The 27,953-nt window shown below is 41.2% G+C and overlaps 3 protein-coding genes across 11 annotated transcripts in view; 1 reads left to right on the top strand and 2 right to left on the bottom strand.

Moving 5' to 3' along the window:
• TMPRSS2 (transmembrane protease, serine 2) overlaps positions 1–12,952 on the top strand; it is a 43,331-nt gene extending 30,379 nt beyond the window's left edge. For all 3 annotated transcript variants that reach the window (XR_002441524.1, XR_002441522.1, XM_021406026.1), the window contains one exon: positions 12,526–12,952. The gene's annotated coding sequence lies outside the window, so the exon portion shown is untranslated. The remainder of the gene's footprint in view (positions 1–12,525) is intronic.
• The window catches only part of LOC110403101 (interferon-induced GTP-binding protein Mx-like), a 28,680-nt gene extending 10,780 nt beyond the window's left edge, over positions 1–17,900 (bottom strand). The window contains exons 1-8 of one of the 6 annotated variants that reach the window (XM_021405955.1): positions 13,784–17,837; positions 8,809–9,604; positions 8,081–8,409; positions 5,977–6,169; positions 4,910–5,047; positions 3,011–3,165; positions 1,235–1,373; positions 535–733 (exon numbers count right to left, since the gene is read on the bottom strand). In XM_021405955.1, coding sequence (XP_021261630.1) covers positions 535–733; positions 1,235–1,373; positions 3,011–3,165; positions 4,910–5,047; positions 5,977–6,169; positions 8,081–8,356 — 1,100 coding nt within the window. In that variant the 5' untranslated portion in view covers positions 8,357–8,409; positions 8,809–9,604; positions 13,784–17,837. Of the gene's footprint in view, positions 1–534; positions 734–1,234; positions 1,374–3,010; positions 3,166–4,909; positions 5,048–5,976; positions 6,170–8,080; positions 9,605–11,919; positions 12,614–13,783 lie in introns of those variants that run through there. The other 5 variants (XM_021405926.1, XM_021405936.1, XM_021405965.1 and 2 more) reach the window with 5 other exon arrangements.
• FAM3B (family with sequence similarity 3 member B) overlaps positions 17,929–27,953 on the bottom strand; it is an 11,705-nt gene continuing 1,680 nt past the window's right edge. The window contains exons 2-8 of one of the 2 annotated variants that reach the window (XM_021406040.1): positions 25,543–25,689; positions 24,356–24,479; positions 22,909–22,967; positions 21,428–21,478; positions 20,218–20,305; positions 18,774–18,906; positions 17,929–18,424 (exon numbers count right to left, since the gene is read on the bottom strand). In XM_021406040.1, the coding sequence (XP_021261715.1) occupies positions 18,335–18,424; positions 18,774–18,906; positions 20,218–20,305; positions 21,428–21,478; positions 22,909–22,967; positions 24,356–24,479; positions 25,543–25,689 (692 nt within the window). In that variant the 3' untranslated portion in view covers positions 17,929–18,334. The remainder of the gene's footprint in view (positions 18,425–18,773; positions 18,907–20,217; positions 20,306–21,427; positions 21,479–22,908; positions 22,968–24,355; positions 24,480–25,542; positions 25,690–27,953) is intronic. The other variant, XM_021406051.1, reaches the window with a different exon arrangement.

The raw sequence follows: 27,953 nt of genomic DNA, 5'->3' as shown, positions 1-27,953 counted from the left end.
AAGGGTCTCATGAGAGCAGAGCAGAGGGACAGAATCACCTCCTGCAATCTGCAAATGCACTCCCTTCTCTGCACATGCTTGACCAAGTCAGTGTTCTTCTTCCTGTGAGGGGCCCAAAATTGAGCATACTATTTGAATTGCAGTTTCATCAGTGCCAGGTACAATCACTTCCCCAGCCCTGCTGACCACAGTATTCCTGATGCAGACCAGGATGCTGCTGGCCCTCTTGGCCATGGGAGCCCACTTCCAGCTCATGTTCAGATGGCTGCCGATCAGCACCTCCAGGATGCTTTGTTGCCAGACAGCTTTCCAGCCAAACTTTCAGGAAGTAGAAGTTAAGGACAGACACATATTGAACTTGCAATCAAAATATACTTTTAAAGAGTATTTGACATGTAAAATTATTCTGGATTACTGGAAAGTCATACTACACTGGCAAAGAGAAATAGGAAGGATAATTAATTCAGCAAGTCAACAGGAAGATTTGAGGTGATTTCAGTATACTTTGGGTTAGGTTCTTTATGTGAGAAATACCTGAAATGTTTGTGAATCTCGAAGAATTGTCTCTCTTGCTGGATTGCAGAGGCCAAGGACAGTTCGTTGTAGATGTCCTGTTGCCCACGACACTTGACAATCATGTAACCTTTCCTGAGTGGGATGACCTCATTTCGCATTATCTTAAGGATAGTTTCTTCAGTCCCTTTGTCCACCAGATCTGGTTTGGTGAGGATCCCTGTGAAATTACCCAAAGAGAAAGTTAGTCAAGCACAGAAGTTGAAGGTGGAAGATGTGCAGTAGGACATCTCACTGTAAGAGTGGGAATGTTCCCTACAGCATTTTTCTACAGTAACTGCTCTTTCTTTGTTTTGTTTCCTCTCCTAGAAGGTCCTCAGCTCTTGGGCTTTGCACTGTAAAACTTGCTCTGCAGTTGGACGCTCACTCCACCTTTTGCCTTGCAAACTTTTTCAAAAGAGAGCAGTAAGGCTTCCCCAGCATTAGCTCTGAGATTTTTGATTTTCAATTATTCGCAATGTGAATGCCAGCTAGACTCAAATCTGAGATATTTTAAGAGCTAGTAGATCACCTCCAGCCTTGTAAAGAGTTTATTTAGTCTGCTTATTTCTTCTTCTAGTAGCTTTGAACTAGAACTTTGCAGTTCTAGCATGAAGTAGACAACATCAGACCTTCATGGAAATAAATGATTTACACTTTTTTAACTTAAAAAATTTCTCACCAAGTGTCCTTTCTCCTGTGGGGTCCACCTCTTGAGCCATTTTCAGCACTTCTGTTGTCGCAATATCCACATTACATGGCAGCACTACCAAATTGATTGTCTCTTTGCAGCCAGTAAATTTTTTCAGTAGTATTTTGATCTGAAATGTAATATAATAAGAAGTTCAATGAAATCAAATGCTTGCATGTAGGATGCGACCATTCCTAGCAGTACAAGTCACGCGATGACACGATATGTCACACATACTGTGGATACTATTAAATGCTAAAGAATGGCATGGGAATGGGTTAAGAGAATAGTGTAGCCTCTTTTCCTACAGAAAGATAAATCCAAACATCTAATGTTAATGAGAACAGACTATTGTTATATCTGTCATGAAAAAATCATGTAAATTACATAAAATTTAACATTTCATACTATGTAAAATGTAGCTCTTGTGGATAACATCTTTCTTTAGGGAAATATGATATTTCATAAACAATCTCATAAGAAAAGTGAGTTCTGATGCCTAGTTACACACTTACAGAATGAAAGACAGATTATGCTGATGAATCTCAAGTATGTATCTCTGAAAGGAGAGCAAATATATTTGACTTACTTTTCAGTGGATGATTTGTGGAAAAAAGCATCATGCATGACATCTAGTTGACATCATTTCTGTGTTTTAATGCCAAAGTAAACAAGTTGCTCATAGTTTGCGTACTATTGTAAAAGATACACACAGTTCCATTGTTCTGATAATTAAGTTAACTCTTTATTCCAACTCTTGATAAAGATGTCTCTCTTGTCTACTTCCCATTCATCCAAATTTCTGACATGATAGAATATTGCACCCTGTGTGTCTGAAGCATTCACGCAGCTGAAAAGTGTGGCTCATGTATCATGTCACACCTACTGCTTTCTTCTAAAAACAACAGAAAGGCTACTGTCTAGTTGTAAAATGAAATTACGCTTGTCTCAGAGAGAGAAGCCCAGACTATTCAACCTTTGCCTCCTTTTTGAATTTGATAGCTTAGTTCATTCTACTCTTATTCCAAGTTTCTGTTTAAAGTTATTTTGGGAGAAACAGTATAGCCAGCTCTGGCACATCACCCTCACAGCCGGCCTGGAGTTTTATTTGCATTCCCTGGCATTTCTTCTAAAAGCCACCAGGGGAAGCATAGAGATATCCTTCACTTTAACACACATCCTGTTCACTCCAGAATGGGCTTGCAGAGATACTGTAAGGGATGAGAAAAAAATGACAGCTGGTCCCTTTTGCATGCACACTGTCAGCAAAGGATGACAGAGCATTGAGCTATGAAAAGCGCTGACCTGCCTTCTTGCTCCAGAAGAGCTTACAAGAACTCAGACATTTCACCTTTGCCAAGCATCTCTACAACACTGAGAAGACGCAACCCGTTTGGGATGCATCTATCCTCCAGCCTGTGCTCCAGCCTAGGGGCATGGAGGCAGTGCTGTGTTCAAGATCCATCTGCAAAACAGGGTCTGTGCAGCTGTGTTGTTCCCTGCTGCCCTAGCAGGCACCTGGGGTAGCTCACCTAGGCCAGCATGGGCAGCTCCCTCCTGCACAACAGTGCAAGACAAGAGATCCTGGTCCTCACTGTTCCTATCAGCATTGCCTTTCTGAAAACCAGGTCTGTTTGCTAGTGTAGCTCTAATAATGGCTCAGAAGCCCAGCATAATAATTCCAGAGTCCTACAGCAAAGATTTGCATGTAAGATAGGCTACAGAAGAGAACCTTTGTGTAAGTTGGCAGATAAAACTGAGTGTTACCTGTTGGCCAATATCTTGAGGCTGGTTCCCCATGGCCACTCTGGCAATTCCAGGAAGATCAATTAGTGTCAGGTCTGGGACGTGCGGGGACCAGATTTTTAGGGAAATTAGTTCTTCACTAATGTTACCACTAGTGCCAGCCACTATATCCTGGGCTGAAAGGCAAAAAGAGGAAAGCAAAGAATACAGGCTTCAAATTCTGCATCAAAGTTTAGTTGAAGTGGGAATATGATGACTTCAAAAATATCTTCTGTCACCTACATTTCTTTTAGGCAAGGCTTTTTTCAGACCCAGCCATGAATGTAAATCCATTTCTGCGTAAATCCAAGAAAACTATTATCTGAAATCCCTTTGGAGTGGAAACTGCAGTATTTTACAGAGCATATACTAATGGATTGTCATATACGAAGACAAAATACATGTAAATAAACCATAACAAAAACAATAGGATAAAGTATTTACCAGTATTTATTTATTATTAAAGTATTTACCAGAAATTATTCCTCAGCATCAAGATACTCTGTAGACTTTAATTAATTTTTAGCTGCCTTTAAAGATGAATAGATGTTATTCTATATTCTCCTCACATTGATAGTGAGGTTGACAGATCAACCATTTTTTTCCCAGGTTGTGTGTAGGCAATAATGCTGGAACCATGAACAGGACTGTGGAGCAAGAAAACCCCATTACAGTTTTCATGAGAGATTTTTTCAGCTCTGTAGTTAGCTTATTCAAATCATACAATTTCCTTTGCAGTTTGTGAAGGGTATATTGAAAACCTCCAAACAACATATTGAAAAACTAATGAAATAACATCATCATAGAATCATTAAGGTTGGAAAAGAACACCAAGGTCTTCTAGTCCAACCACTCACCTACACTAATATTGTCCACTAAACCATGCCTCTAAGTACTACATCTATACCCTTTCCTTAAACACGTCCAGGAATGGTAACTCCAGTGCCTCAAACCACTCTTTCAGAGATGAAATATTTCCTAATATCCAACCTCAACGTCCCCTGGTGCAACTTGAGGCCATTCCCTCTCACCCTATCGCTGATACCTGGGCAAAGAGGCCAAAGCCCACCTCACCACAGCCTCCTTTCAGGTGGTTGTAGAGAGCAATAAGGTCTCCCCCGAGCCTCCTCTTCTCCAGACTGAACAATCCCAGTTCCCTCAGCTGCTCCCTGCAAGATTTGTGCTCCAAACTCTTCATGGCTTTGTTGCCTTTTTCTAAACACAGTCCATGGCCTCAATGACTTTCTTGTAGTGAGGGTCCCAAAACTGAACACAGTTCTCATTATGAAAATGATGTATAGCAATGTTGAAGAGCTGTCCTAGCCAAGGAAATAAGAACAATACCACTTCCACATTTAGAGCAAGTGCTTACTACACTGGATAACAAAATATTTTCTTGAACTGCATGAAACACCATAAGAGTGAAGCTGTGACATGGCAGCGCCTGAGGCCGTGGTCACAATAACCGACAGAAGCTCTGTATGCCCTCCACTCTGCCGTCTTTCAATGTTCTCCATAGTCATAGGCTTTCCAGCCACAGACACCACATGCATCTTTCCTGAACATTTGAGCTGATGTCACGAACCATTTAGGGCTTCACATGCTTGCAGCTTGACAGGCAAACTTCCCAAACCAGACAAATAGCATCCAGCTGAGCACACAGCCTGAGTTTTTGTCAGATATCGTGGACCATCTTCTTCACTGAAGCAATAATTAGCACAGCTCTCTTGACCTAGATTGTACTGCCTCATCTTCTTCTGCTCTACATTCAGTTCTTGGAGGCTATAATCCCTGTGTTTGTCTGAGGACTGTTTCTCAGCCTAAGAAAAGGGGAGAAGGAATTCAAAGGAGATTGAGCAAGGCCAATACACTACAACTTACCTTTTCTTATTGCTTTCTCCACCTCTGAGGCATTCTGGAGCTGTATTTCCATGTTGCGGTAATGAATTACCCCTTTCCACTCCTGTGGAGTTGTTATTTTTTTCAGTTTAAGTTCCAGAGGACATCGAGTAACGATACCTGCAGTAGTGCCAAAGACAGAGGTGACAAAGTTGTTATGCGTGATAGACAGTGTGTGAGTGGACTGGGTGATGTGCACAGGGTTGCCTAATACTTCATGGAAAGGCACAGAAAAAGTTTGAAGGGACGTGCCAAAGGGCTCTCATCTGACTTCCTTCTCTGTGTCAACAGTACTATGTGAGGTCAACCATGGCTTGGCCAGCCTTGCAGACCTCCAAGAATGGAGATTTGCTCTTCTCTGAATGACCTGCTTCACTGCAAGTCACTGCACCTACATCTTATGAAGGAAACCCTTTTCCTGGACTTGAGGTCCAATTCGAAAGCCTAGATGTGCTCAGGTATTGCCAACCAACACAGAACTCACAGAACTTGGGTGTGTGGATATACATGTACATACATGTGAACACACATGCAGAAAATGAATTGTCCTGAGTTGTAAATACGGTATTCCAACAATCATCTCTCACATCCAAGGCACGTGTTTGCAAGCAAAGAACTTTGTACATTTTCTGCCTAAAAAGATTTCTGTAAGAAAATTTTGATCTAAAAAAAAGTAACACAAATAAATTTCAAAACTAATCTTGCATGTGAAAGCAATACATTTCGGTGGGGAATACACAGAGTTAGCTGATGCCGCTGCCTTTCTGCCTGCCTACAACTTGGAGCAAGTATGTTACATTACACATTCTTATTTCCCCTCCCTTGCCCACCCAGACCGTGCAACCTGTTGGAGTAACACTGCAGTGTCCCACCTGCACATCCATTTCTTCTACTGGAAACAAGAGATGGGAAAGATTCTGGAGTCTTGTGATTTAGGTATAGCCTCAGTCACAATGTAATCTACTCCTAAACACCAGGGGGAAAAAAAAAAGGCCTTCTACCTCATCAGTGTCAAATTCAGGTGAAAACCTGAGACGGTGAGTTCGTACCATTGCCCCTAGGAAGAGCAACACCAGACAAAGCTTCAAGGATGGAGGTTTTCCCAGAGCTCTGGTCTCCAATCACTGCGATTGCAGGCAACATCAGGTCTTTTCCTATTCCAAGTGTTCTCAGGCTGTTGAGAAGATCAATGCAAGGTCGGATCTTCTCTTCATATTGGTTGTACAAGCTGTGTTCTGCTGCCTGTTGGAGTTAAACTTACAATTAATTTCGCATAATTTTAAAATAAGCTGATACCAGAAAGAAAAAAAAACATCAAAACAACCCAACCACACAAAACAACAGCAAGAACAAGACACTTTCTAGGCACCTTTTCCAGCTCTTCATTCTCTTGTAAACCTTATGTACAAGCACCAGTCTGTAATTCATAACACTGTGCATCCTTGCACCTTCGTGTTATAAACAGATGGATATAACTATGGCTAATTCTACTGAGATTGGCTCAGTGACTGAAACAACCTTGGTAAAAATAACCAATTTTCTAAGCTGTCCTGAAAGGTGAAAAGTAAAAGGAGACCTCAAAACAAAATGTGCTCTGAAGATAATTTTTTTTAATAACTGCCATTTTCTTCCACTCATATACAGAGGTATGGAAGGATACGTATGCAAATAGAGACTGGCCACAGTTATAAATTTAGTACAGAAAGCTTATTAAATCTTTTTTGAAGCTTGAAGATTTAGTTGCTAATCAATCGCCAAATCATTCTGCTGTAGCGCCCTTAATAGGTGGCTAAAATCTTATAGCTCTTATCTCCTCTCTTTGCCTTAATTCAGGCCAAGATAAGGAATGAATATGACAGTTTTATTTTAAATGAATAATTAATGTCGTTACATCTTTTGTTTGTTTCTGATACTATGTGCAAGGTAGTAAGACATGCTCTTTACTTTCATGAAACCAAATGGAGTTATTTCAAGCCCTTTACCCAGCCGGTCTATCTGCTGTTAAAGACGCTCATTTAAGCATATAAAGACTGACAGTGTGCTTTCAGTCAGTTCTTCTCACTATGCTCCAGTTTGCTGTCTCCAGAAATGCAATTTTGAGAATATCAGTATTTTACAGATCCTAGCTGGCCACCACTATCACCTCTGTCTAAGAAAGTCACCTCTGAAAATATCTCTGTCAGATAAGAAAGGTGGTACACAGCTCTGCCAGCAGGTGTTTTAAAAGGCTATTGATAACCCTTCCATAGTACCTTTATTACAGTGTTTACTGCTGAGTAACCTCAGACATTCTCAAGGAACCTCATTAACTATGACACACACTTAAAGCTGGTGAGGGTCTGGAGCACACATCTTATGGGGAGCAGCTGAGGGAACTAGGATTGTTCAGTCTGGAGAAGAGGAGGCTCAGGAGAGACCTTACTGGTCTCTACAACCACCTGAAAGGAGGCTGTGGTGAGGTGGGCTTTGTCCTCTTCTCCCATGTAACAGCGACAGTACAAGAGGGAATGGTCTCAAGTTGTGCCAGGGGAGGTTCAGGTTGGATATTAGGAAACATTTCTTCTCAGAAAGCGTGGTGAGGCAGTGGCACAGGCTGCCCAGGGAGGTGGTGGAGACACTGTCTCTGGAAGTGTTTAAGGGAAGGGTAGATGTAGTACTTAGGCACATGGTTAGTGGGCAATATTGGTGTAGGTGGACGGTTGGACTAGATGATCTTAGAGGTCTTTTCCAACTTTAATGATTCTATAATCTGTCTGTGTGTCTAAATATACACAGATTATTAGTAATATTTCATTATGTTTTTGTTGAAGGAAGGTAGCGGAGCCTCAAGTAAAAAAATATCTCAGATTTTAGGATTCCTACTTAATGTTTGCTAATTGTTCCTAATGAATTAGATATATATTACATATTATATTGGCTGCTAGGCTGCGGCCATGCTATTTATCACATGAGCAGTTTTTATGCCTGCAGATTAATGATAGGCACACATCTTCCTAGCTACACAAATGACTTCTTGAACCTGATTGTAAAAATTCTCCTCTGCTTCGACCTAACAAGTGCCCAAAGAGACAGAGGAATTCATTTTGGAGTGCAACGTGAAACACAGGAGTGAGCACAAGGAGTATCTGTGCCCTTCCCTGCCACCTTCCTTACCTTGTCCTTGTCCTCTTCTCTATCATTCAGCTTCTTGGATACTTCCTGCTCATGCTGAGGCTTTCTGTCACTCAGTTCTGGTTCACAGGAAGCCACCTGATAGCTGTAGTCTGGTGGCAGAGGCACATCAAAAGCTCCTAAAGGTGCTGGTAAGGAATGTAGTTCATTACTATCTTGCTTTGGGACGTGATCGACTCTTCTGGCAAATCCTTTGAAGCTGAGACTTGCATTGTTCATGTTCTGCTGTTCTTCTGGCTTGCTCTGTGGCTTGTCCATAAGTGCTGCACTGAGCAGTGATTATTATCAATGCCAACCACTCTTGACAGCTTCTGAAATCAACATTAACCATAGCAGAGAAAAATCAAAACAATGCTTCTACCTCCTAGTTCAAACCCTTAACAGAGATCACATGCCCAAACTCAAATCAGTAAAATATCCAGAGGAAAGACTTGAAACATTTCCCTCGATGTTACTTATAACTTCTTTGTATTTGCAAAAAAAAAAAAGAAGTTGCCACAGGGTATTCCCAGGGAATTCTTAGTCTCTGTTACACAGACTAAGCAAGAAATGTTTATGGGGGGGTAGAGGGTGAACGCAGTGGTTTCACAAGAATGTCTAGCTCAGCTCCACCACACCACTCTCTCATTCCCCCTCCTCAACAGAACAGGGCAAGAGAATATGATGAAAAAAGGCTAAAAGGTTGAGGTAAGGACAAGGAGACCACTCACCAGTTGCTGTCAAGGACGAAGCAAGCTAAGCACAGGGAGACTAATGTAATTTCTGTAATGTAATGAAAGCAAACTAAAATCACTTTTTCCCCATCCATTCTCTTCTACCTCCTGCCCTGAGCAGCACAGACTTTGGGAAAATTTCTGCTCAAATAGAAATGCTTTTCTCCTAGAACCAAAATACAGCATCATAACAGATGCTCTGAAGAAAGCAATTCCATCCCTACTGAAACCAAGACAGGCTCCTAAATTAGAACTGAATACAGAAATTTAATGGGTAAGCCTTTAAACCTGCTCTCTTCAGAAACAAGTTTTGGTTGAACTGTAACAACAGACAGAGCACCTTTTCCTGCAATTCCAAGGGATCACCATACTCAAGCGCCTCATTCTTCATTCTCTAAACTTATTTAAGTCTGTCCCCAAGATACAAAAGGTACTAATTAAAATGAGTTTTTTTAATCTGGGGGATCTGCGTTATCAAGTACTGTGTTTTGCTTTAGGCTCAGGTAGTAGCAGAGGTATTACAAGGGTTTTACTTAGGATGTAATAGTGGCAAGGATCAGAGGGGCCTAAATGCTGGGGTGGATTTAGAGGTGGTGGATGTCGAGGAGGAGGGACATCGGAAGCAAGAATGTCCATACCTGAAGAGATCTCGGAAACCTGATATCCTTGTGTTAGCTGTGGAAACTAGGGATTGAAGGGTATCAGAGGAATCTTCTCCAGCAGAGCCTCTGGTTAAAATTAAGCTGGGGGAAGATGAAACTGAAATACGCTGTTTGGTTAACACAGGAGCCACCTATTCAGTTTTAAATACAAAGAAACATGAATTAGGCTATGATACTGTGAGGATTATTGGTGCAATAGAAAAGTCAGAGACTAAACCTTTCTTTAAGCCTTTGAAGTTTAAAATCATAAAATTGTAGAATAATAGAATGGCCTGGGTTGAAAAGAACCTCAAAGATCATCTAGTTTCAACCCCCCTGCTGTGTGCCCCGCCAACCCTCTGATCATCTTAGTCGCTCTCCTCTGTACCCATTCCAAGAGCTCTATGTCTCTCTTGTGCCAGAGGCCCCAGGCCTGGACGCAGTCCTCCAGATGGGGCCTCACAAGAACTGACCAGAAGAGAACAATCACCTCCCCTTCCTTTCTGGCCACTCCTCTTTTAATGCAGCCCAGAACATAGTTGGTCATCTGGGCTGCAAGCACACACTGCTAGTGAGAATGAAAACAATGAGAGCTGTGTCTCTCTACCAAGCAGACAAGGAAGTTCTGCTAAGTCTTTGTACCAAGAAAATAAGGAGATTCTGCTTGGAATCAGTTATTCAATATGTAACACACCTCTGGGAAAACCTCTGCATATGTAACACAAGTAACATATATAAGCTGAAGATCTTTTGTGCAAGGCATTCATAGCAGGAGGAGCTTAACCCCTACGCATCCAGCGCTGAAAATAAGGAATGTCTGCTTTCTAACACTCCAACTTGAGTCTTAGAGAGTTTCCCATTAGAACAGTTTACGGTATCACAGGGACATCTTGCCCTTTCTTCTTCCATCTCACAGAGGAACAGAGAATGGGGACTGCAGTCAGTCCATAATGCTTCATCTCTGGTCCTCCTTCATGGTCACTCTGCTCCTGCTCCACATGGGTCCTTCTTGAACTGATCCCGCATGGGCTTCCTACATGCTGCAGATCTCCAAGCACTGCTCCAACATGGCTCTGTACCACAGGGCCCACCCTTCAGACACTGCTCCACATGGATCTCCATGGGTGCAATTCCCCCAGCCCTCCTGCCCCACCACGGGCTGCTCTCCACAGGCAGCAGCTCTGGTCCAGGGTGCTCCAGGAGGGTCTCTCCAGGGGCTGTGCATCCTTCATGCCTCATCCACTGCTGCACTGTGGGCTCCTCCGTAACTGTACGAGGAGATCTGCTCTGCACGGTGCCCATGGGCTGCAGGGGGCAGCTTGCTCCTCCATGGGCCTCTCCTGGGCTGCAGGAAGCTGCTGCTCTGCGCCTGGAGCAACTCTTGCTCTCCTCCTGTGCTGACCCTGGTGCCCGCAGGGCTGCTTCTCTCACACTTCTCACTCTTTTCTCCCTCCCTTCCTCAAGTCTGCTCTCCCAGAGCACACACAGCACCACTCACGGCTCAATTCTGCTCAGCAGTGGTCCTTTTTGGAGCAGCCGGAGCTGTTCTAATCTGACATGGGGCAGTGCTGGGTTCTGCTCACCAAGACCACCCTGCAGCTGCCTGCTACCAAAACCTTGCCCTGCAAGCCCAGCAGAGGAAAAAAAATTGTTAATAATATCTGAAAAAATACAGCAATCCAAAGCTCACAACACTATGCTTGCAAACTGTCAGCCAGACCATGCTGCTGATCTCTGCCCCCACACATTACATACTTTAAAAAATGTATTCTAATGTAAATGCTGTCTCTCACTCATCTTTTAAAGACAATTAAGCTAAACAGAATGGAATGTTTTGACCTGTGTTTTGTACATTACCAATAAAATTGTTTGGGTTGAAAGGGACCCTTAAAGATCACCTGGTCCAACCCCTCTGCAATGAACAGGGACACCTACAGCTCCATCAGGTTGCCCAGAGCCCCATCCAGCCTGATCTTGAGTGTCTCCAGGGATGGGGCATCCACCACCTCTCTGGGCACCCTGTGCCACTGCCTCACCACCCTTACTGTAAAAAACTTCTTCCTTATATCCAGACTAAATGTCCCCTCTTTCAGTTTGGAACCATTTCCCCTTGTCCTATCACAACAGACCTTGCTAAAGAATCTGTCCCCTTCTTTCTTACAGCCCCCCTTTAGATACTGAAAAGCCACTCTCAGCTCTCCCTAGAGCCTTCTCTTCTCCAGGCTGAACAGCCCCAGCTCTCTCAGCCTGTCCCTGTAGAAGAGCTGTTCCATCCCTTGCATCATTTTTGCGACCCTCCTCTGGACACACTCTGATAGGTCCATATCATAGGCTGGCAGGCACTCCTGACAAACTCAATTTTAACCATGCATACTTTAAGTGCTTATGCAGCCTTATCACCTTCAACTATTGCAAGCAACAAAGATAAGAATTAAAAAAAGAAGGTAAAGGAAAGGACCAGCCGTACCTGCCAGTGTCATGCAGCAAGGAGAAGCAATAACTATATTCAGCTGCTTTGGGTGCTTAACTGTGTACAGACTCCACCTACATGCTATGAATCAGGAGAAACGAAACTAAAATGCTTTTATGCTTGGAAATAGTATTGCAATATGTGTTTCACTCAATTTCCTCATCCATTAGCCAGTTTTCTTCCCAGTGATTTGCAGAACCCAGAAACAATACTACTCCAGTGCACTGCTACTCTCCTCAGCCTATGGTTTCTCCTGCAGAGGAACCAAAGGGCACATGGAACAGGTGCCAAGTGATACCACTTATGAGCAACAGCCCCTTTCTTTTTCAGGTTGGATATCAGGAAAGATTTCTTCTCAGAAAGAGCGGTGAGGCAGTGCCACAGGCTGCCCATGGAGGTGGTGCAGTCACTGTTCCTGGAGGTGTTCAAGAGCCGTGTGGATGTGGCACTGAGGGACATGGGCAGTGGGCATGGTGGGGGTGGGCTGATGGTTGGACTAGGTGATCGTAGTGGTCTTTTCTAACCTTAATGATTCTATGAATATTGAAGGAAGGCCAATACCTTTCAGGCCATCTTGTACACCCTCATATTCTGTTCCTATAGCTTACCTGGAGAACGGGAAGATTTTGTGAGAGGCAAGTGGTTCAACTTACTCAGAGAAGCAGGGGGAAAGACATGATATAGTGGTCTGAGAAGTTGCCACCTGCAGCTCCTGGCCAGTAGTAGAAGAGAAAAAGATACCAACTCCTACTGGGTCACCAAGGACAAACTGCACTGCAAGCTGGAACACTTCTACACTCAGAATCTTGTTTATGGGCAAAGAGGGACTATTTATATACACTTTTTAATATATGAGCTATATATATGTATATTTATCATATTATACTGGAAATCCTAGAATTAACAAGAATCGTTATTAGTCTAGCTCTAATTGCTACAGAGAAGCAAAGAACAATAATGCTAACAGAGTGCTTATGTAGAGAAAAAGTCACAATGATAGAAGCAACAATTAAAATGCTAACATTTCTTAGCTTCTCTGCCTTTTCCTGCTGTTATGTTTGCTCATCCACTGCTCCTCTGGGTCCTAGGGTCAGTTGTTTTGTGCTGGTGTTGGTGGTGGGATATTACAGCCAGTGGTCAGCACCTGGAGTCCTTCAAAGGGAGCAATACAATACTCACAGCCCAGTGTGGTTTAACCCAGCAGCTAAATCCAGCTGTGCAGCTAAATGCCGCATAGCTCATTTATAGGCCCCCCCGCAGCGGGATAGGGGGAAAAAACTGGAAAGTGTGGGAAACTGTGGGTTGAAAAAGGGACAGTTTAATAAGGAAACAAACAATAGGAACAAAAATAACAAACAGAACAAGTGATGCACAAAGGAATTGCTCACAACCGGCCAACTGATGCTCAGCCAGCTCCCCCGGTTTTGCTGTTCAGCATGACACCATGTGCTATGGGACATCCACGTGGGCCAGTCAGGGTCAGCTGTCCCAGTTCTGTCCCCTCCCCGCTCCTTGTGCACCCCCAGCTCGTCGCTGGCCGGGCAGCGTGGGGAGCTGAAATGTCCTTGGCTTTGTGTAGGCACTGCTCAGCGACAACTACAACAGTGTGCTATCAACATTATTTTCATCTGAAATCCAAACACAGCACCATAACCAGCCACTATGAAGAAGTCTATTCCAGTCAAAACCTCAAACCTTCTGCTGCAGAAATGCATATTTTGCTGCACCAGAGCAGCTCCAGTCTCAGAGAACATCTGCACTGTGAAACTTGCGTTCTCTAGAAGTATAATATACTTTTAAAACTACAGTAATAGCAGTGAAACAATGATCAGCTTCCATCAATATCTTACCCAAGCCTTACCATACAATCTGCTGTACAGCATTTTTTGGGCTCAGCAAAACACACGCAGAGATGTTTAGTTTTGCCAACATGCAACAGTATCTGTTTACAGACGCGTTTCTATTTTATTACTACATCCGCATTACTATGCAGTGACTCTGACCTGCTGCATCCTCCAGCTCACAAGGACTTCAGCCATGTGGTGGTGCAGGTGAGGCACACAGCAGCTGGGGATGGCTAAGGAGCAAGGGAACACATTCGTGTTTGCCACCTCTGTTTTTTGGTAAAACCCCATCTGTTTGCCAGTAATCTGGAAAAAGTTGCTTACTGTTCATCAGCACACGGTGAAATGTTTGAAGAGATGTATGAAAAAGCGAGAAAAGTTAAGACAAAAGAAAGTACCACAATAAATAATGCAGAGAACTGAGCTCTGTCTTATCTCTATACCATTACCAGTTGAGCACGCAAAGGAGAAAAAGGTCATATACTCCAGCCTGGGCAGAGATTCTGGATCCCTGCCCTTCTCTGGACATGCTCCAGAGCCTCAATATCTTTCTTGTGGTTAGGGGCCCAAAAGTGAACACAGCACTCGAGGTGCAGCCTACCAGTGCTGAGTACAGGGGGATGATCACCTCCCTGCTCCTGCTGGTAACACTATTTCTGATACACGCCAGAATGCCATTGGCCCTCTTGGCTGCCTGCACACAGGTGGCAGGCAGTAAAATCTGCTCATGTAGCACAATAGTATTCAGGAGACAAAATGGGAATACAACCAGAACTTATATTCAGGTATGACTTCAAAGCATGTATAACCCTTTGGGAAGTCTTACATCAGGACTTCATTCCTCTTTTCCAAGTAGTTGTCACAAACCTCCTGGCCTCAGGGAGAAGGCTGAAGTTCAGTCTCACTGAACTCTCTTTGGCAGTGGGGGCCCAAGAGAGAAAGCTGCTATAAAAAGCATAACTGCATTACATTTTGATCAGAAATACAGGGCTGAGATGCATATCGCTTTCAGATGACACATAACTATTCAACTATATTCAAGAAACATTTAGATATAGCGTTGAGAGACATGGTTTAGTGCGGTTATTGGTGGTAGGTGGATGGTTGGACTGGATGATCTTGTAGGTCTTTTCCAACCTAGCTAATTCTATGATTCTGTCATTCTACTCAAAATTCAATTTTTTATTTTTATGAGAACTACAATAGAGACTGGGCAAGCCTAAAGCATCTATCTCTATGCTCTTTGGAACAGGCAGAAAATCGTATCAGAGCTGCTAGCGTAAAGTTTGTATTTGACTCTGCATTTCCTATGCTGCTCAATACCTGCTCTGGGGAAAAAGCCACACCCACCATCAGCACCAGGAAACATCCACAGCAGAGAAGTGAAACCAAAACTTCCCATTTCCTGGCAGTGAGGAATCACCGTTGCTTAGACATTAAAAACACCCATCTTAATGCCCTGCATTCAAGCCACCGCCCGGCAATCCATTAGCAGCTAAGAAGAGAGTAGAGATACGCCGCCCGTGTATTACTTTCCAGCAGGCATCAAGTGTGTCAGCTGCTCTTTGCTCTCCTGTGCGTATTGCAGTCAGCGGGAGTTTTGCTGCCAGCACAGCCTGCCTCTGAAAGGGCATCTTTTGCTGAACAACTTCCACTTCCTTGTCTCTTCCTTCTAAATTCGAGAAACTTCCCACCTGGGGATAGATAGCGTTAGGCCAACAACCCAAAGCAACGGTTGCCACTGAGAAATGGAAATGCTACCTATTGTTTGATCAGTATTTCCTATTGCTACCTTCAAGCTGGACTGCAAGAGATCCATCAGGGCTTTTTAAGAGGCATGCCAGGCCCCTGCAACACTTTTCATTCTCTTCAGCGCAGAGATAGAAAAAGGCACCGAAAGCTTCCTTGGGAATGGTTAGGTGAGGCACACAGAAGATTCCCAGTTAATAGGAAGCAATCATAAGCAATCTGGGCAAAACATGTCTTGCTGTGTTCCCCACACAAACCTAGGAACAGTATCTGTGTGATCTGATATAATGGAAAGAATGAAAATGATGCGAAAGATTGTGCTTGGAATTGGTGTCCCTGTTCCTGGGGACATCAGAACAGTTCTCCACTGACCAGTGTGCAAAACCAAATGCCCAGAGCCTTCTACCAAAGAAAGGCTGCTTGGGCAACTGGGTAACATCCGCAGCATTAAGCGAGGACTTCTCTGGTGATGTTAAGGTTTGCAGGCAATTGCAGGAGCGGTAAGGCAAGATGCTGCTGAGGCTTGCTAATACCAGAGCTACAGCTCTACTTTGTATTTTGCTTTTCACCTCAGAGGGGTGGCAGCAGTACACCTTGTGTTAACTGCTAAACAGAAATTGATGCAAAATTTAATTGTAATGGATGCAAGATTAATTGTAGGCTGAAGTAGAAGGCAACAAGTGTCAAACTGCAGAGTCTCAAGACTGTTGCAGAGCCTGGCATCCTCAGATTTGCCTGCTATTATTACTGTCATGATGTTCTTTTTTATAATTCAGGCATGCAACAAATATAAGGACTAACTGTTGAGCCAGTAGCATGAACTCTCCCCAAATAAAATAGTGATCATGTAAAGCTGTACACTTAATAAACATACACAAGCCGTATGTCTTAGCACTCATTTGTCTGACAGGGGTGCTGAAGTAGTGGTTAGATCACTTTACCAGAAGCACAGGCGAGGGGTGATTTAACTATGATGCTATAACATACCTAAGGAGCCTATACAGAATACCTGGAAACTTCTGCTTTGAATCTCCCAAGGAGTAAGCTCTGAAATATCTCCAGCCAACTCCAGACAGCTGTGGCCCAACTCAGTCACGATAGACGCCTATGATCTCCTTTTCTTTTGCTAAAACAGGTATAAACAACTTTTCTTAAGTGCTAAGTAGCCAGCAACTGCTACCAGAGCTTGAGTTTCCCATGTGAATTCCTAAGTTTTAAGAATGAGGCCAAATTCAGGATGTGGCACAACAGTTCATATGCATTTACTATTAGATGTGTAAAATACCAAAGGGAAGCCTGTGAACTACAAAACGTGTAGGATGAACAAGCAAAAGAACAAAAAAAGTATGATTTAGATGTAGAAAAATATTGAAACAAATATGTAAGTACTCATTTTTTTTTATCACCTAATCAGTACCAAGGTGATAAGGATCAACTGTTGTGAGTCTGCCCAAGTCAAATTGTGTCAGACTAATTTAGCTGCTTTCTTTGCCAGAACCTCTGGGCTATGGAAGCAGATCTCAGATTGGTAGCTGGAAATCCAGCTTTAGGTAGGAGGTGGGTCCTCTTACCAGAAAGGTACTTGAAGACAGCACTGAGTAGGGGTGGCTCTGACAAGGGCAGATACAGGGAGATTCAACCAGGTAACACGGAGAGCAAGAGCAGGCAGAATCTGGTGGCGACGACCCCCTCAGGTCACCACTTCAGATCCTCTCCCAAAGTCAAGAGTGCATGACTGTAGCGAAGAGCTGCATAGGCTGCTGCAACTCATTGAAACCATAGCATATTAAGAAAGTTGCTGCTAGGCAAACATTTCAGCGTTGAAAGGAATATAAAGAAAGATTAAAACGCATCCGGTAGGTTCAGTCCAGGAACGAGAGGATGAGGTCAGTCTTCAAATGCCTGATAGACTGGCACAGAGAGAAAGGTGTTACATACATGTTCTACATGGCTTGGTCCACTGAGGTTAATTCTGTGTTTGGAGAATGGCTGGATAATAGTGGAATGCTACAGGATGCAGCTCAAACTGTGGAACCTACATTATGGGATGTTTGTGAACAACAGGTGGGACAACCAGCAGTGAAGAATGGTCCAGACATACTTCATCTACATCAGAAAAAGGAAAACTGAATAAAGGCTCATACAGTTCCCTTTCAAATGTGTGTCTGATTCTACAGTTAGCATGAACAACACTGAAGCTGGCATGAAGTCATTACAAACTTTTAAAGTAAGTTAAACATACAAAAAGGGAAAACAAAACAAACCAGGTAGACTTGCAGCTTACATTTGCTAAAATAATTCAAATAACTTGTTCTTCGCATGTTCACAATGTTATTCTGTATCGTTAACATCACCAAAACCAGCTCAACAAATGTGGTGGCTTCTTCTGAAAAGAAGTAAAGTTACCAATAAATTAGTATCAAAATAACTTGTTTTATTGCTAGTGATTTTATATTACAGGCTAAATTAAGTTTTATGTTAGCGTATAAAGGGAACCAAAAGGAAATACATGCTAAAAACAAGTAACTAACAAATTACTGATGACAATGTACAATCACTTTCAATAACCCTGGTATTTTACAACCAACTGCCTATGTACTGTAATTCCAAACCAGAGTATTTTATTACCACTTGTCATCAAAATATCTATTTGTTTTCACATTAGAGAAAAACCTCACAAATGAAAGCAAGGGCAAAAACTGTACATATGACTTATTTTACAAGTGCTGTTCAGATGCTTTTTGGATTCTGGATGCAAACTACCAGAGTTATACGTGTAAAAATACAGAAGAATCTTTGCTAAGGAGGTATGCATTTGTTTACATCAGGTTTCCTGGGATACAGCCCTCTATCTGTATTTCAGCTGGCCAGCCACTGTATCTATTCTTCTTATTGTCAGAGTGGTTTATCTGTTAAAAAATGAAATAAAATAAAAATCTATATTTGTGTTTACCAAATCAATTTGTCAAACCTTATACAACATAAAAGAGAAATGTGGTAGGACTGGGAAGCTGAGTGGTATGTTAGACATCTTATTCAACATAATGAGTGAAGATTCCACCAATTTCTCTTACACTCTGCCTAAGAAATCCAAAGATTCAAAGTCTCAGATCTAAAGCAAAGAATGACACATTAGAGAATTTGCTTTGTACAACTGAGGCTTACTCTACAGTTACTACAGATATCTCACAAAATTTGTACCTGAAGGTTACAAACAACATTGAAACAAACAACTGTTGAAAATAAAATGAACCTGACCTTTTCTCTTTGGATATCGTCTGGAAGCTTGAAGCCTTTAGCAGCTATAAAAGCCCAGCTTGACCTGAACTTCATATTTTGTATTTCTTTACTTCCCAGAGCTTCTACTAACTTTTTGGCATTACTTTTCAACCTAAAAAAAATTAGTGAAAAAAGGTATTAATAATATGAGAAGTGAAAAAAGCTGAAAAAGAACACAGTGGCTTTACGGTGAGAAGTGGCTGGTGGTTTACCACATTGCTCTCTACAACTACCTGAAAGGAGATTGCTGTGAGGTGGATGTTGGTCTCTTTTCTCAGTTCACAAGCAATAGGACACAAGGAAATAGCCTCAAGGCCAGGGGACATTTAGTTTGGACATCAGGAAGAAATTTTTCACAGAGAGGGGGGTCAAGCAATGGAGCAGGCTGACTGGGGAAGTGGTGTAGCCCCTATCTCTGGAGACATTTAAGGGATATGTGGTTGTGGCACTAAGGGACATGGTTTAATTATGGGACTCAGTAAGTCAGGTTGATGGTTGGACTTGATGATTCTGAAGGTCTTTTCCAATCTAGATGAGTCTCTAATTCTGTTGTTTACACTAGCAGGTTGGTAGAAGAAATTATGAGAAGTTTAAAAATTCCTGAGTGCTGTCTTAGTAGCACGCCATTAAACCTACAGAGAAAAATTCTATCTTCGAATTCCTCTTCTCTACATCCCTATGTTAACACAATCTGTTTGTAACAGTGCAGCAGAAAGAAATATGTCTCAAATACTAGTTGATATTTTATCCCTTTTTAAATATAAACAAAGGCATCACATGTTTATCAGCCAAGTGATTAAGACTGGACGTTAGGAAATACTACTTTTCTGAAAGAGTGGTCGGCACTGGAATGGGCTGCCCAGCGAGGTGGTGGAGTCACCGTCCCTGGAGGTGTTCAAGAAACATTTAGACGTTGCGTTGAGAGACATGGTTTAGTGGGGTTATTGGTGATAGGTGGATGGTTGGACTGGATGATCTTGCAGGTCTTTTCCAACCTTATTACTAATTCTATGATTCTATGACTGTCCCTTTTTAATTATGGTATAATGACTTCAGACCAAAATAGCGTAAGATTTGAACGAACTTGAAGAATCAGGTTAAGATGTAAGAAGGAATGCAAGCTAAATATTTTCTAATTAGAGCTGTGGATACCTTCTTCATAGAAGGTTGTGACCCAGAGGTAATAACACTGCCCTTTATGAGGATAACTGGTGCTTTTAAACAAGTATGACACTCTCCTTCCATCTTTGGAAGCATCAACATACATGACATGGGCAAGCACTGAATGTATACGTAATCAAAGCCTTTAAGAGAGGAAATGACTATATGATTAAATAAATCACTCCTTTACACCATTTTATGACAGTGACTGCCAAGCTACTTGTTGCTGTGTTTCTCAGCCTGTCATGAATAGTTTGCTTACCGGGTGCTTCCGTCATCATGAGTAACCATGAAAAGCAGGGACCCTTGTGGCGCACTTTCAATGAAAGCCACCATCTCTTCTGAGTGGTCTGTTGAATTAATTACACAACTGATTACTCTCACACACACACAATCACATTCCACCTACTTTCTCTTGCATTCAACTTCTCACTTTCTGACCTTGTCTATTCAAAATGAGACCTATTTAGGCAATCTTTCCATGCACTGGCACAGGACTTGCCTAATCCTTGAAGATGCAGAAAGCTGCCAGCTCTCACTGAAGACCAGAAGAGCAAAGGTTGATCTATAATTCCCAGCTGTAAAGAAAGATACTTCTGAACCTCTGAAAACAGAAAGCATTTACACACAAGATTTTTTTTTTTTTTATATTTACCCCACATAATACTCCACCAGCAGAAAAACATGGCATAGTCCAGAAGTCACTGATACTCTGTGCCTTTATTTCTGTGTGCTAACTACCATGCTAACTGTAGAGCTAAGTAACACATCCCACTGTACATACATTTTCATTAAGAGGCAGCCTATTTGCAGCACTAAGATATTTATTTGTTTTGCAATTGCTAAGGCATACATTGTTTTCTATGGAAAATAAGTGCATTGTGTAGCAGTAGCCTTGGAGACATTCCAGTCTACATACCACATAAAAATCTGTAGCCCCATGATTAGACCCAGTGTGATTTCTATTCATGCATGCAAGGTCATAAACATTCTTAAGTGGTAAAAGAATCAGCTGTGAGTGCCTTGCAGCATTTTGTTTCTTCTTAGTAGTAAGTAAGGTAACTAGTATCATCCTAAGTCTGGAAAAAGCTATTCTTAACGTAGATCTTCTGTTTAGATACGGAGAAGTATACTAAGAGGAAGTCTATGGAAAAAGGATTTTGCTGAATGGATGTACTATCTTTTAAGTGCTATCCTTCACAGATTGAAATAATGGAGAGAGAAAATAATAGCTAACCACAACAAACATTAACTAACTCAACCAACAGAAAAAAAACATAGCTTTTCAGGCAAAATTTGCTGTCAGAAGACCTGGCTATTGCATCTTTAAATGAATACAACTGCTGTGTGTTTCTAAGTGATCCTCTTCAATGGGAGAAGCATAGTCATTGAAAGAATAGGACAAATATTTTAATATGTCTTTATCAAACACTGAAATGTTAACAAAAGCTTTATTGAACTCTTTTTCCTACCTCCTGCCCACATGTCAAAGAAACTTGCCGATGTTAGTTTTCCTGTTTCATCTGTAAGAAAAAATAAGAAGTGCAAATATGAGCAAAAACGATTACATTTAATCAGCACACACAGCATTGTCAGCAAAATTAAGGCATCTCTAAGTTTTGGTATTATTGTGATTCTGATTTTTCTTTTGTTTGGGTTTTTAAATTGGAAGGAATATAGAATAATGCAAGTTTGAGATTTGGGGAGAATATTTTGTGTAGACACAGCTTGCGGCTGCAGTCAGCTGAAAAAAATCTTCACAAATCACTTCTATTACAACACAGACCTGCAAACTGTCAAAGAAAATCACACTGGAAATAAACGCATTCTTCTTTCAACAGAAGTCCGGATCTGAACATCACTAATGACTAAGCCAGAATTATTTTAAGGAAGAAATTCAGTTTACTGTGCACATCCAAGTTTTTATACATACGTATACTACACTAGGTCACAACCATACATAAAGAAGTTGATTAAGCCTGATTCTATTTGAATGGCTCCATTCTGTGCAGTGTTTCAGACATCCAAGCTTTCACACTACTTCAGTCTCAGTGGAGAAAAACTCAACACTCAGACATCATAACGATATCAGAAATAGAGTATGCAAACAATTAGTCATTCCAAAACATTCTGGTCAATATTCATATTCAATTGTGCTGCTGTTTTCAGTAAAACTGGAGATCTTTTTCAAATTTTTAAATTCATGTTAACTGAACTAATTGACTTTGGTTATCCTGTTTACCTATTCCTACCAGTAAATCTTTGAAGGTTCCTTTTTGGAAACAAGAAAAACATGCAGTAGTCAACTGGAAAAAAAGTATATATTGGAACAGATTCTTGTCTACAGTAGTTGAGCCCAGTGACTCAAATAAAATCATGCGAATTCAGACAAGGCTAAGACCTCTCTTAGCAATAATGAGACAAGAAAACTGGAACAAAAATGTTCTGTGATCGAAACCAACTTGTTTATGCATCCCTTGCTTCCTCTCCCCTACAATATTTAGCAATCATTTTTCTAAGGATCCATCATTGAATGCATTGCACTTCATCACCACACCTATTCATCTAAGATAAAATGGTGCATCCAGATCTGGAGTAAACTACAGCATCAGCTTTCCCACAGCTCCTACTACAAGCACTTTCATATTAATCTAGCTTTGAGTTTGTCTTTCTGTCCACTGGCCAAGTCCGGAAAAGGAATTTGTACCTTGTGGTAGAACTGCAATTCTCAGTTATTGTACACCTTTTAATTTTCTTCTACTGATTATGTACACATTTTATTTATCCAAAAGATGTTTTCTCTCAAACAGCAATTTGTCCTTCTTACATTTAACATGAGTCAAGTTTCCAATGTTTCTTTTGCTTCTATACCAGCTACTAAAAGAATCACAAACTTTTATTTTTTTTTTATCATTACATGGATATGTCTCTAACATTTTTTTATCTTACTTACAATTCACAATGGCTATGTTTATACCTCTTCCAACATTACCCTTTTCTTCACTGATAAGCCTGGAATTGAAAAAAAAATGCTGTATCAGTAGAATTCATCCTTCCAGAGACTCTGATTCAAAGTCAGATTTACTAATGCTAAGTCACTTCCTGGTGATCATGCTTTCTTCAGTTATTTAATTCAAGAGCTAGTAGTAAACAAGAGCTATGGCTTAAAAATCTTGCACATTCTACCAGTCCATTTCCTTCAAAGGTACTTAATGAGTCTTGCAAAATGAGCCAGATCAAGAAAGTACTTTGTACAAATCCAGCCAGAAAGATAAAGTAGAAAAATAAAACAAATGTGTGGGTTTATTTCTATGACAGTAAACCACGTGGCTATACCTACTTGAAAGATCACTTTAAGATTTAAAGTCACTTTACTTGTCCACTTTGAAAAACCATGAACAAATCTGACTTTCAGAAGGTATTGATTGCTCAATATGTTTTAAACTGCCTATCCTGAACCACTAAAACTAAAAATCATAGTTGAAACCAACAGCTGAACACAGCTTATGGCAAGGAACAAAGAAAATAACCTGAGATGTATGTATTTAAAAAAAATAAATACTAAGTACTAAATAATTTTTTACTAATATTTTTACTAATACTAAAAAGAAAGAAATACAGAGTTAAATACTGTCAGATATACTCTGATGTTTATCACCAATAATGCATCAACAGTTTACAAGTCCTTCAATCGACGTCTAAATGACTCAGAGGACATGTCTCCCAAGACCTCATGTTACAACTGCTCATCAATAAAAAGTTATGAGTCAGTCTGGGATATGAAAGAAAGCCAATCAAACAACTTGGAGACTGGGCAAAGGCAGGTATACTACATAGAAACTACAGTGTCTGGGAGAGGAAAACACAACCTTCAGCAAAAACAGCATAGACCCACATGGCAAAAATGTGCTATTCCAAAAGCAGAACACACAAGAAGAGGAGAAAAATTTAAGATAACTTTAAAAATGCATTTATAAGTATACGTTCGAAGTCACTATCTCCAAGTTACCTTTAGCTCTTCTATCACCATTGCTAAGTCTTTACTTTAGGCCAGAGATCCATGGAAATGGATTGTCTCGGTTTGAATCATCACCATAAAGCCCTCCAGAAAGGAGGAATCAGAGAAGAAATTGTATTTAAGATAGACTTCATCCCATAAAGAGAGCCATAAAAAGGAAAATAGGAATGGCAGGGAAAAACTTACTTGTTCCTGAGACCTAGGGCATTCTTACTAACACTGAAAAGGGAATATACAATGGTGGCCTTTTTTTGCATGTAATTTTACTACAGAGGTTTTTAGTTTCCCTTGGTAGGAGCTTACTTGCCAGTGAACCAAAATGGAAGATCCCTCTTCATACTACAAAGCATTTGCATAGATATCAAGTCAGACAGGTACTTACAGCTCATCCTCAAAACAGATTTTAGCCAGCTTTTCTCTGCCACCACCACTAAGAATCCGATAGGCATAGCTCCCAGGCGAGCAGGGAGACCAGTGATCGCACTTCTGTCTTTTGGGGAGTGGGGCTACAACAGCAAAGATGAGAAAGTTTTCTTGAATGCTACCTAAACAATTTCTACATGGAAAGAATCACTTAGTGTCGATGTGTTAACTCGCACTTATATATACAGAGGCCAATCCTGTCAGTTTTCCAGTATCATGGCAACATAATCACAGATTTGCCTGGGTTTTGGGTTATCACTGGCTTCCAAACCACTTCTGGGAACAAGAGCTAGCTCATCTAGAGAAACAAATTACATATACTCTTGATTCAAATCAGATCATACTAACTATTTTGTATTATTCCAACTAAGAGTACACAAGGGCTATAAGGATAAAGAATTCCTACAGATAGCTTGAAATTGATTGCTAGAATTCTAAACTTTTTCACACAGTAACAGTCACAGAATGAGAAAAATGTGTACATTAAGTCGCTCAGTCAGATCAGAGGAAAAAAAATGACAACTACATCATAAACTTTCGTTAGTCATTCAACCAGTTACCATAACTCTAAAGAACACCTATGGTAGAGCCAAAGCTTCAGCAGCAGCTTTGCAGGTGACTTATGTTTACATGCTAATAAACAAATAAGGTGTTATCAGATTACTAGTCAATTATTAATATTTCCATACTGGCAAATATAATATGACATTATGTTTATTCAAAATAGTGTTTAAGAAGTAGTTCAAACTTGCACTAATTAAATGAATTCACTTTATACAAACATCATCATTCTTATAATGGCTTACTAGTTAACAAGAGGACAAGAGGTAACGACCTTAAGTTACATCAGGGGAGGTTTAGGTTGGATATTTGGAAAAATTTCTTCTCAGAAGGTGTGGTGAAGCAGTGGCACAGGCTGCCCAGGGAGGTGGTGGAGTCACCGTCCCTGGAGGTGTTCAAGAGCCGTGTGGATGTGGCAATGAGGGACATAGGCAGGGGGCATGGTGGGGATGGCTTAGCAGTTGGACTAGGTGATCTTAGTGGCCTTCTCCAACCTCAATGATTCTATGATTGTAAGTGATTTTTAATTTAACGAGTAAACATAGAATATTAGATCAAAAGAAAAAAAAAAATACAACTACATACCCCTCAGCACTGGTTTCTTTCCAATGTCTTGAAGATAAGCTATAGATGTTGACAGTGACTCTTGTGGTACATGAGCAGCAAATAAATATCCCAAGTACCAAGCAAACGATGATGCCAACAAGAGCCCTGATAACTTCACAAAATCTGCTGAGAAGAAAAACACAGGCATAAAGATGCACTCATAGCAACACAAAAAATAAGGCATTTTCCCTGGCACTGCTACAAAACTGGCTATTTTTTTTCTAATATACTGCGTTAATCATTGCCTTTGGAGATGTGGAAACAGAGCATTTGTTGCATTCCCATCTCTGAGAACTCCTTTCATTTTGAAAACTTGATCTTCAAGAAGAGAATCCAACCCCTCCTATCCACCAAATCCCTTCAATGCATAGGCATGATGCTGCAAAGAGACATGAAGTTCAATTCAGTCCCTCAATCTAAGCAGGATTATGACACTGAAAAATAAGTACCAGATATCACACATGACTATTCAGGTTGTATGCAGTTACTGTTGATTTTGTGTGATATGTAGACACTACAATAATGGTTTAAACCACAGGTGTCCAACCTTTTGGACTGCCTGGGTCACACTGAGTGAAGAGGAATTGTCTTGGGCCACATATGAAATATGTAATATAGTTAATTTATACAAGTAACAAAACTCATTTTTTTAATATATAGTTTTTACTGACACACACACACAAAAAAGAGCAACAAAAACATAACACTAGTAGAATATGTGACCTTTTGTGAAATTAACACATCAGTTTGGTTTGATGGCAGTGGCTGCAATTCTTAGTGAGGTCTCCAGGTGTCTCATCAGAGACTTTTCATAAAATTTTACTCTTCCTGTGCTTCATCCTTGAAAACAGTTGTTCACAAATGTATGTAATGCCAAAAAGCGATGATGTGAAGTGAGGGGTATTTCTCTCTGCTAAGATAGGGCTCATGAAAGTCCAGTAGAGAGATCTGATCAGATTTTTGAAGTTGAGTATATGATTATCAAAATGGACAGCAAAGCTGTGTATTTTTTGCTTTCCACAGGACTGTGTTTAGCCAATGTATCAAAGTGCATACAATTATTTGCCATAACCTGAGTTAGCACTGCACCCTCCCTGGGCCCTGGTTTCAGCCCCAGCAGCGTGGATAGCTGTGAGGTTGTTGTGAGCAATGGGTGTGTGTGTGGGGCTGGGCTGGGCTGGGCCTCTCAGTGGGGCAAAACCACCACCATGATGGTGCGGGGCAGGTGGCCAGCCACAGTGCAGGCTGGGCTATGCTGTTGCAGCATAGTCATCCATTTTCACCGTGCTTTCCCTCACACTGACTGGCATGTCGCAGGTGGGCTCAAAAACTCCTCCATGCAGCCCCAGCTGTGCAAGGACCAAGTGAGAGACATTGCTGATGGGTCTTGTGATGACCACTGAGAGCTGGGCTGGAGAACATGCTCATCCCAGATGGCATGTTCCATTGGGCTGAGCACACTGGATGCAGAGAAATAGCAGATCAATACGCAGGCACAATTGCTCCCACGCATTTTATCCACAGCAGTACCATACCCTAAGGAGCCTGATTACAAGCAGCTCCAGGAGCTGCCTGCTGTTTCCACCATGCAGCAACCACCCACCCTCTTGAAGACAGCCTATTCCCCCTGGGGGCTTCAGCCTGTGCAAACGCTGAAGATGCATTCCTTATTTAGAAGGGATACATTACCTAATTTATGATGTTAAACAGTGAAATATCACAGTGGAATTGGGAAACCCCGACATTTTGAGGTCATGAGATACTTCCTGATCGTTAATGATACATGTCCTTGAATGTAACGGTCCATTAAAGAGAAAAAGGAAAATTCTGAGTTTCACCATTCTGGAAATTGAGTTAAAAAAAAAAATCATTGTTCAAAAACACCCAATATGTTCACTTTGCCAGCCTACTAGCATGTGTTATATATGCCAAGCAATGTATATTCCTTACAATACCTTAACTTTTCCTTCTTGGAACAGGCTTTTACAAATTTTCAGATGTCTGTCCCTTCTCTGTTTATCCCCTCTCTAGAATAAGGTCAAATTCTTCACTTGTTCTCAAGTCTTGTTTTGCAAGACTTACCACCTTCCCCATTGACTCTGCCTAACTTGTCTGCATCTGTTACTGCAGAATGGACACGGTAGTCCAGTGTACCCATTCTGGAGGCTCTGCTTATGTTTATTCATGCCAAAAGGAAGTTTTGACATTTCTCTTAGGAGTAGATCTTACTGCCTCAAGTTCAGTTTATAATACTACACAAAGAGATCTTCTCTCCTGTAAAGCTTTGATCTCTCTAGCCTATATTCTCTATCAGCTATTGCATTAGATTATTCCTGTATTGTACCCCCCCCCCCAAAAAAAAAAAAAAACCACAAAAAAAATAACAAAAC

Source organism: Numida meleagris, chromosome 1 (assembly GCF_002078875.1).
Source record: "Numida meleagris isolate 19003 breed g44 Domestic line chromosome 1, NumMel1.0, whole genome shotgun sequence".
NCBI lineage: Eukaryota > Metazoa > Chordata > Aves > Galliformes > Numididae > Numida > Numida meleagris.
Note: the sequence above shows the minus strand (reverse complement) of the source record. Positions and strands in the feature narration are given on the sequence as shown.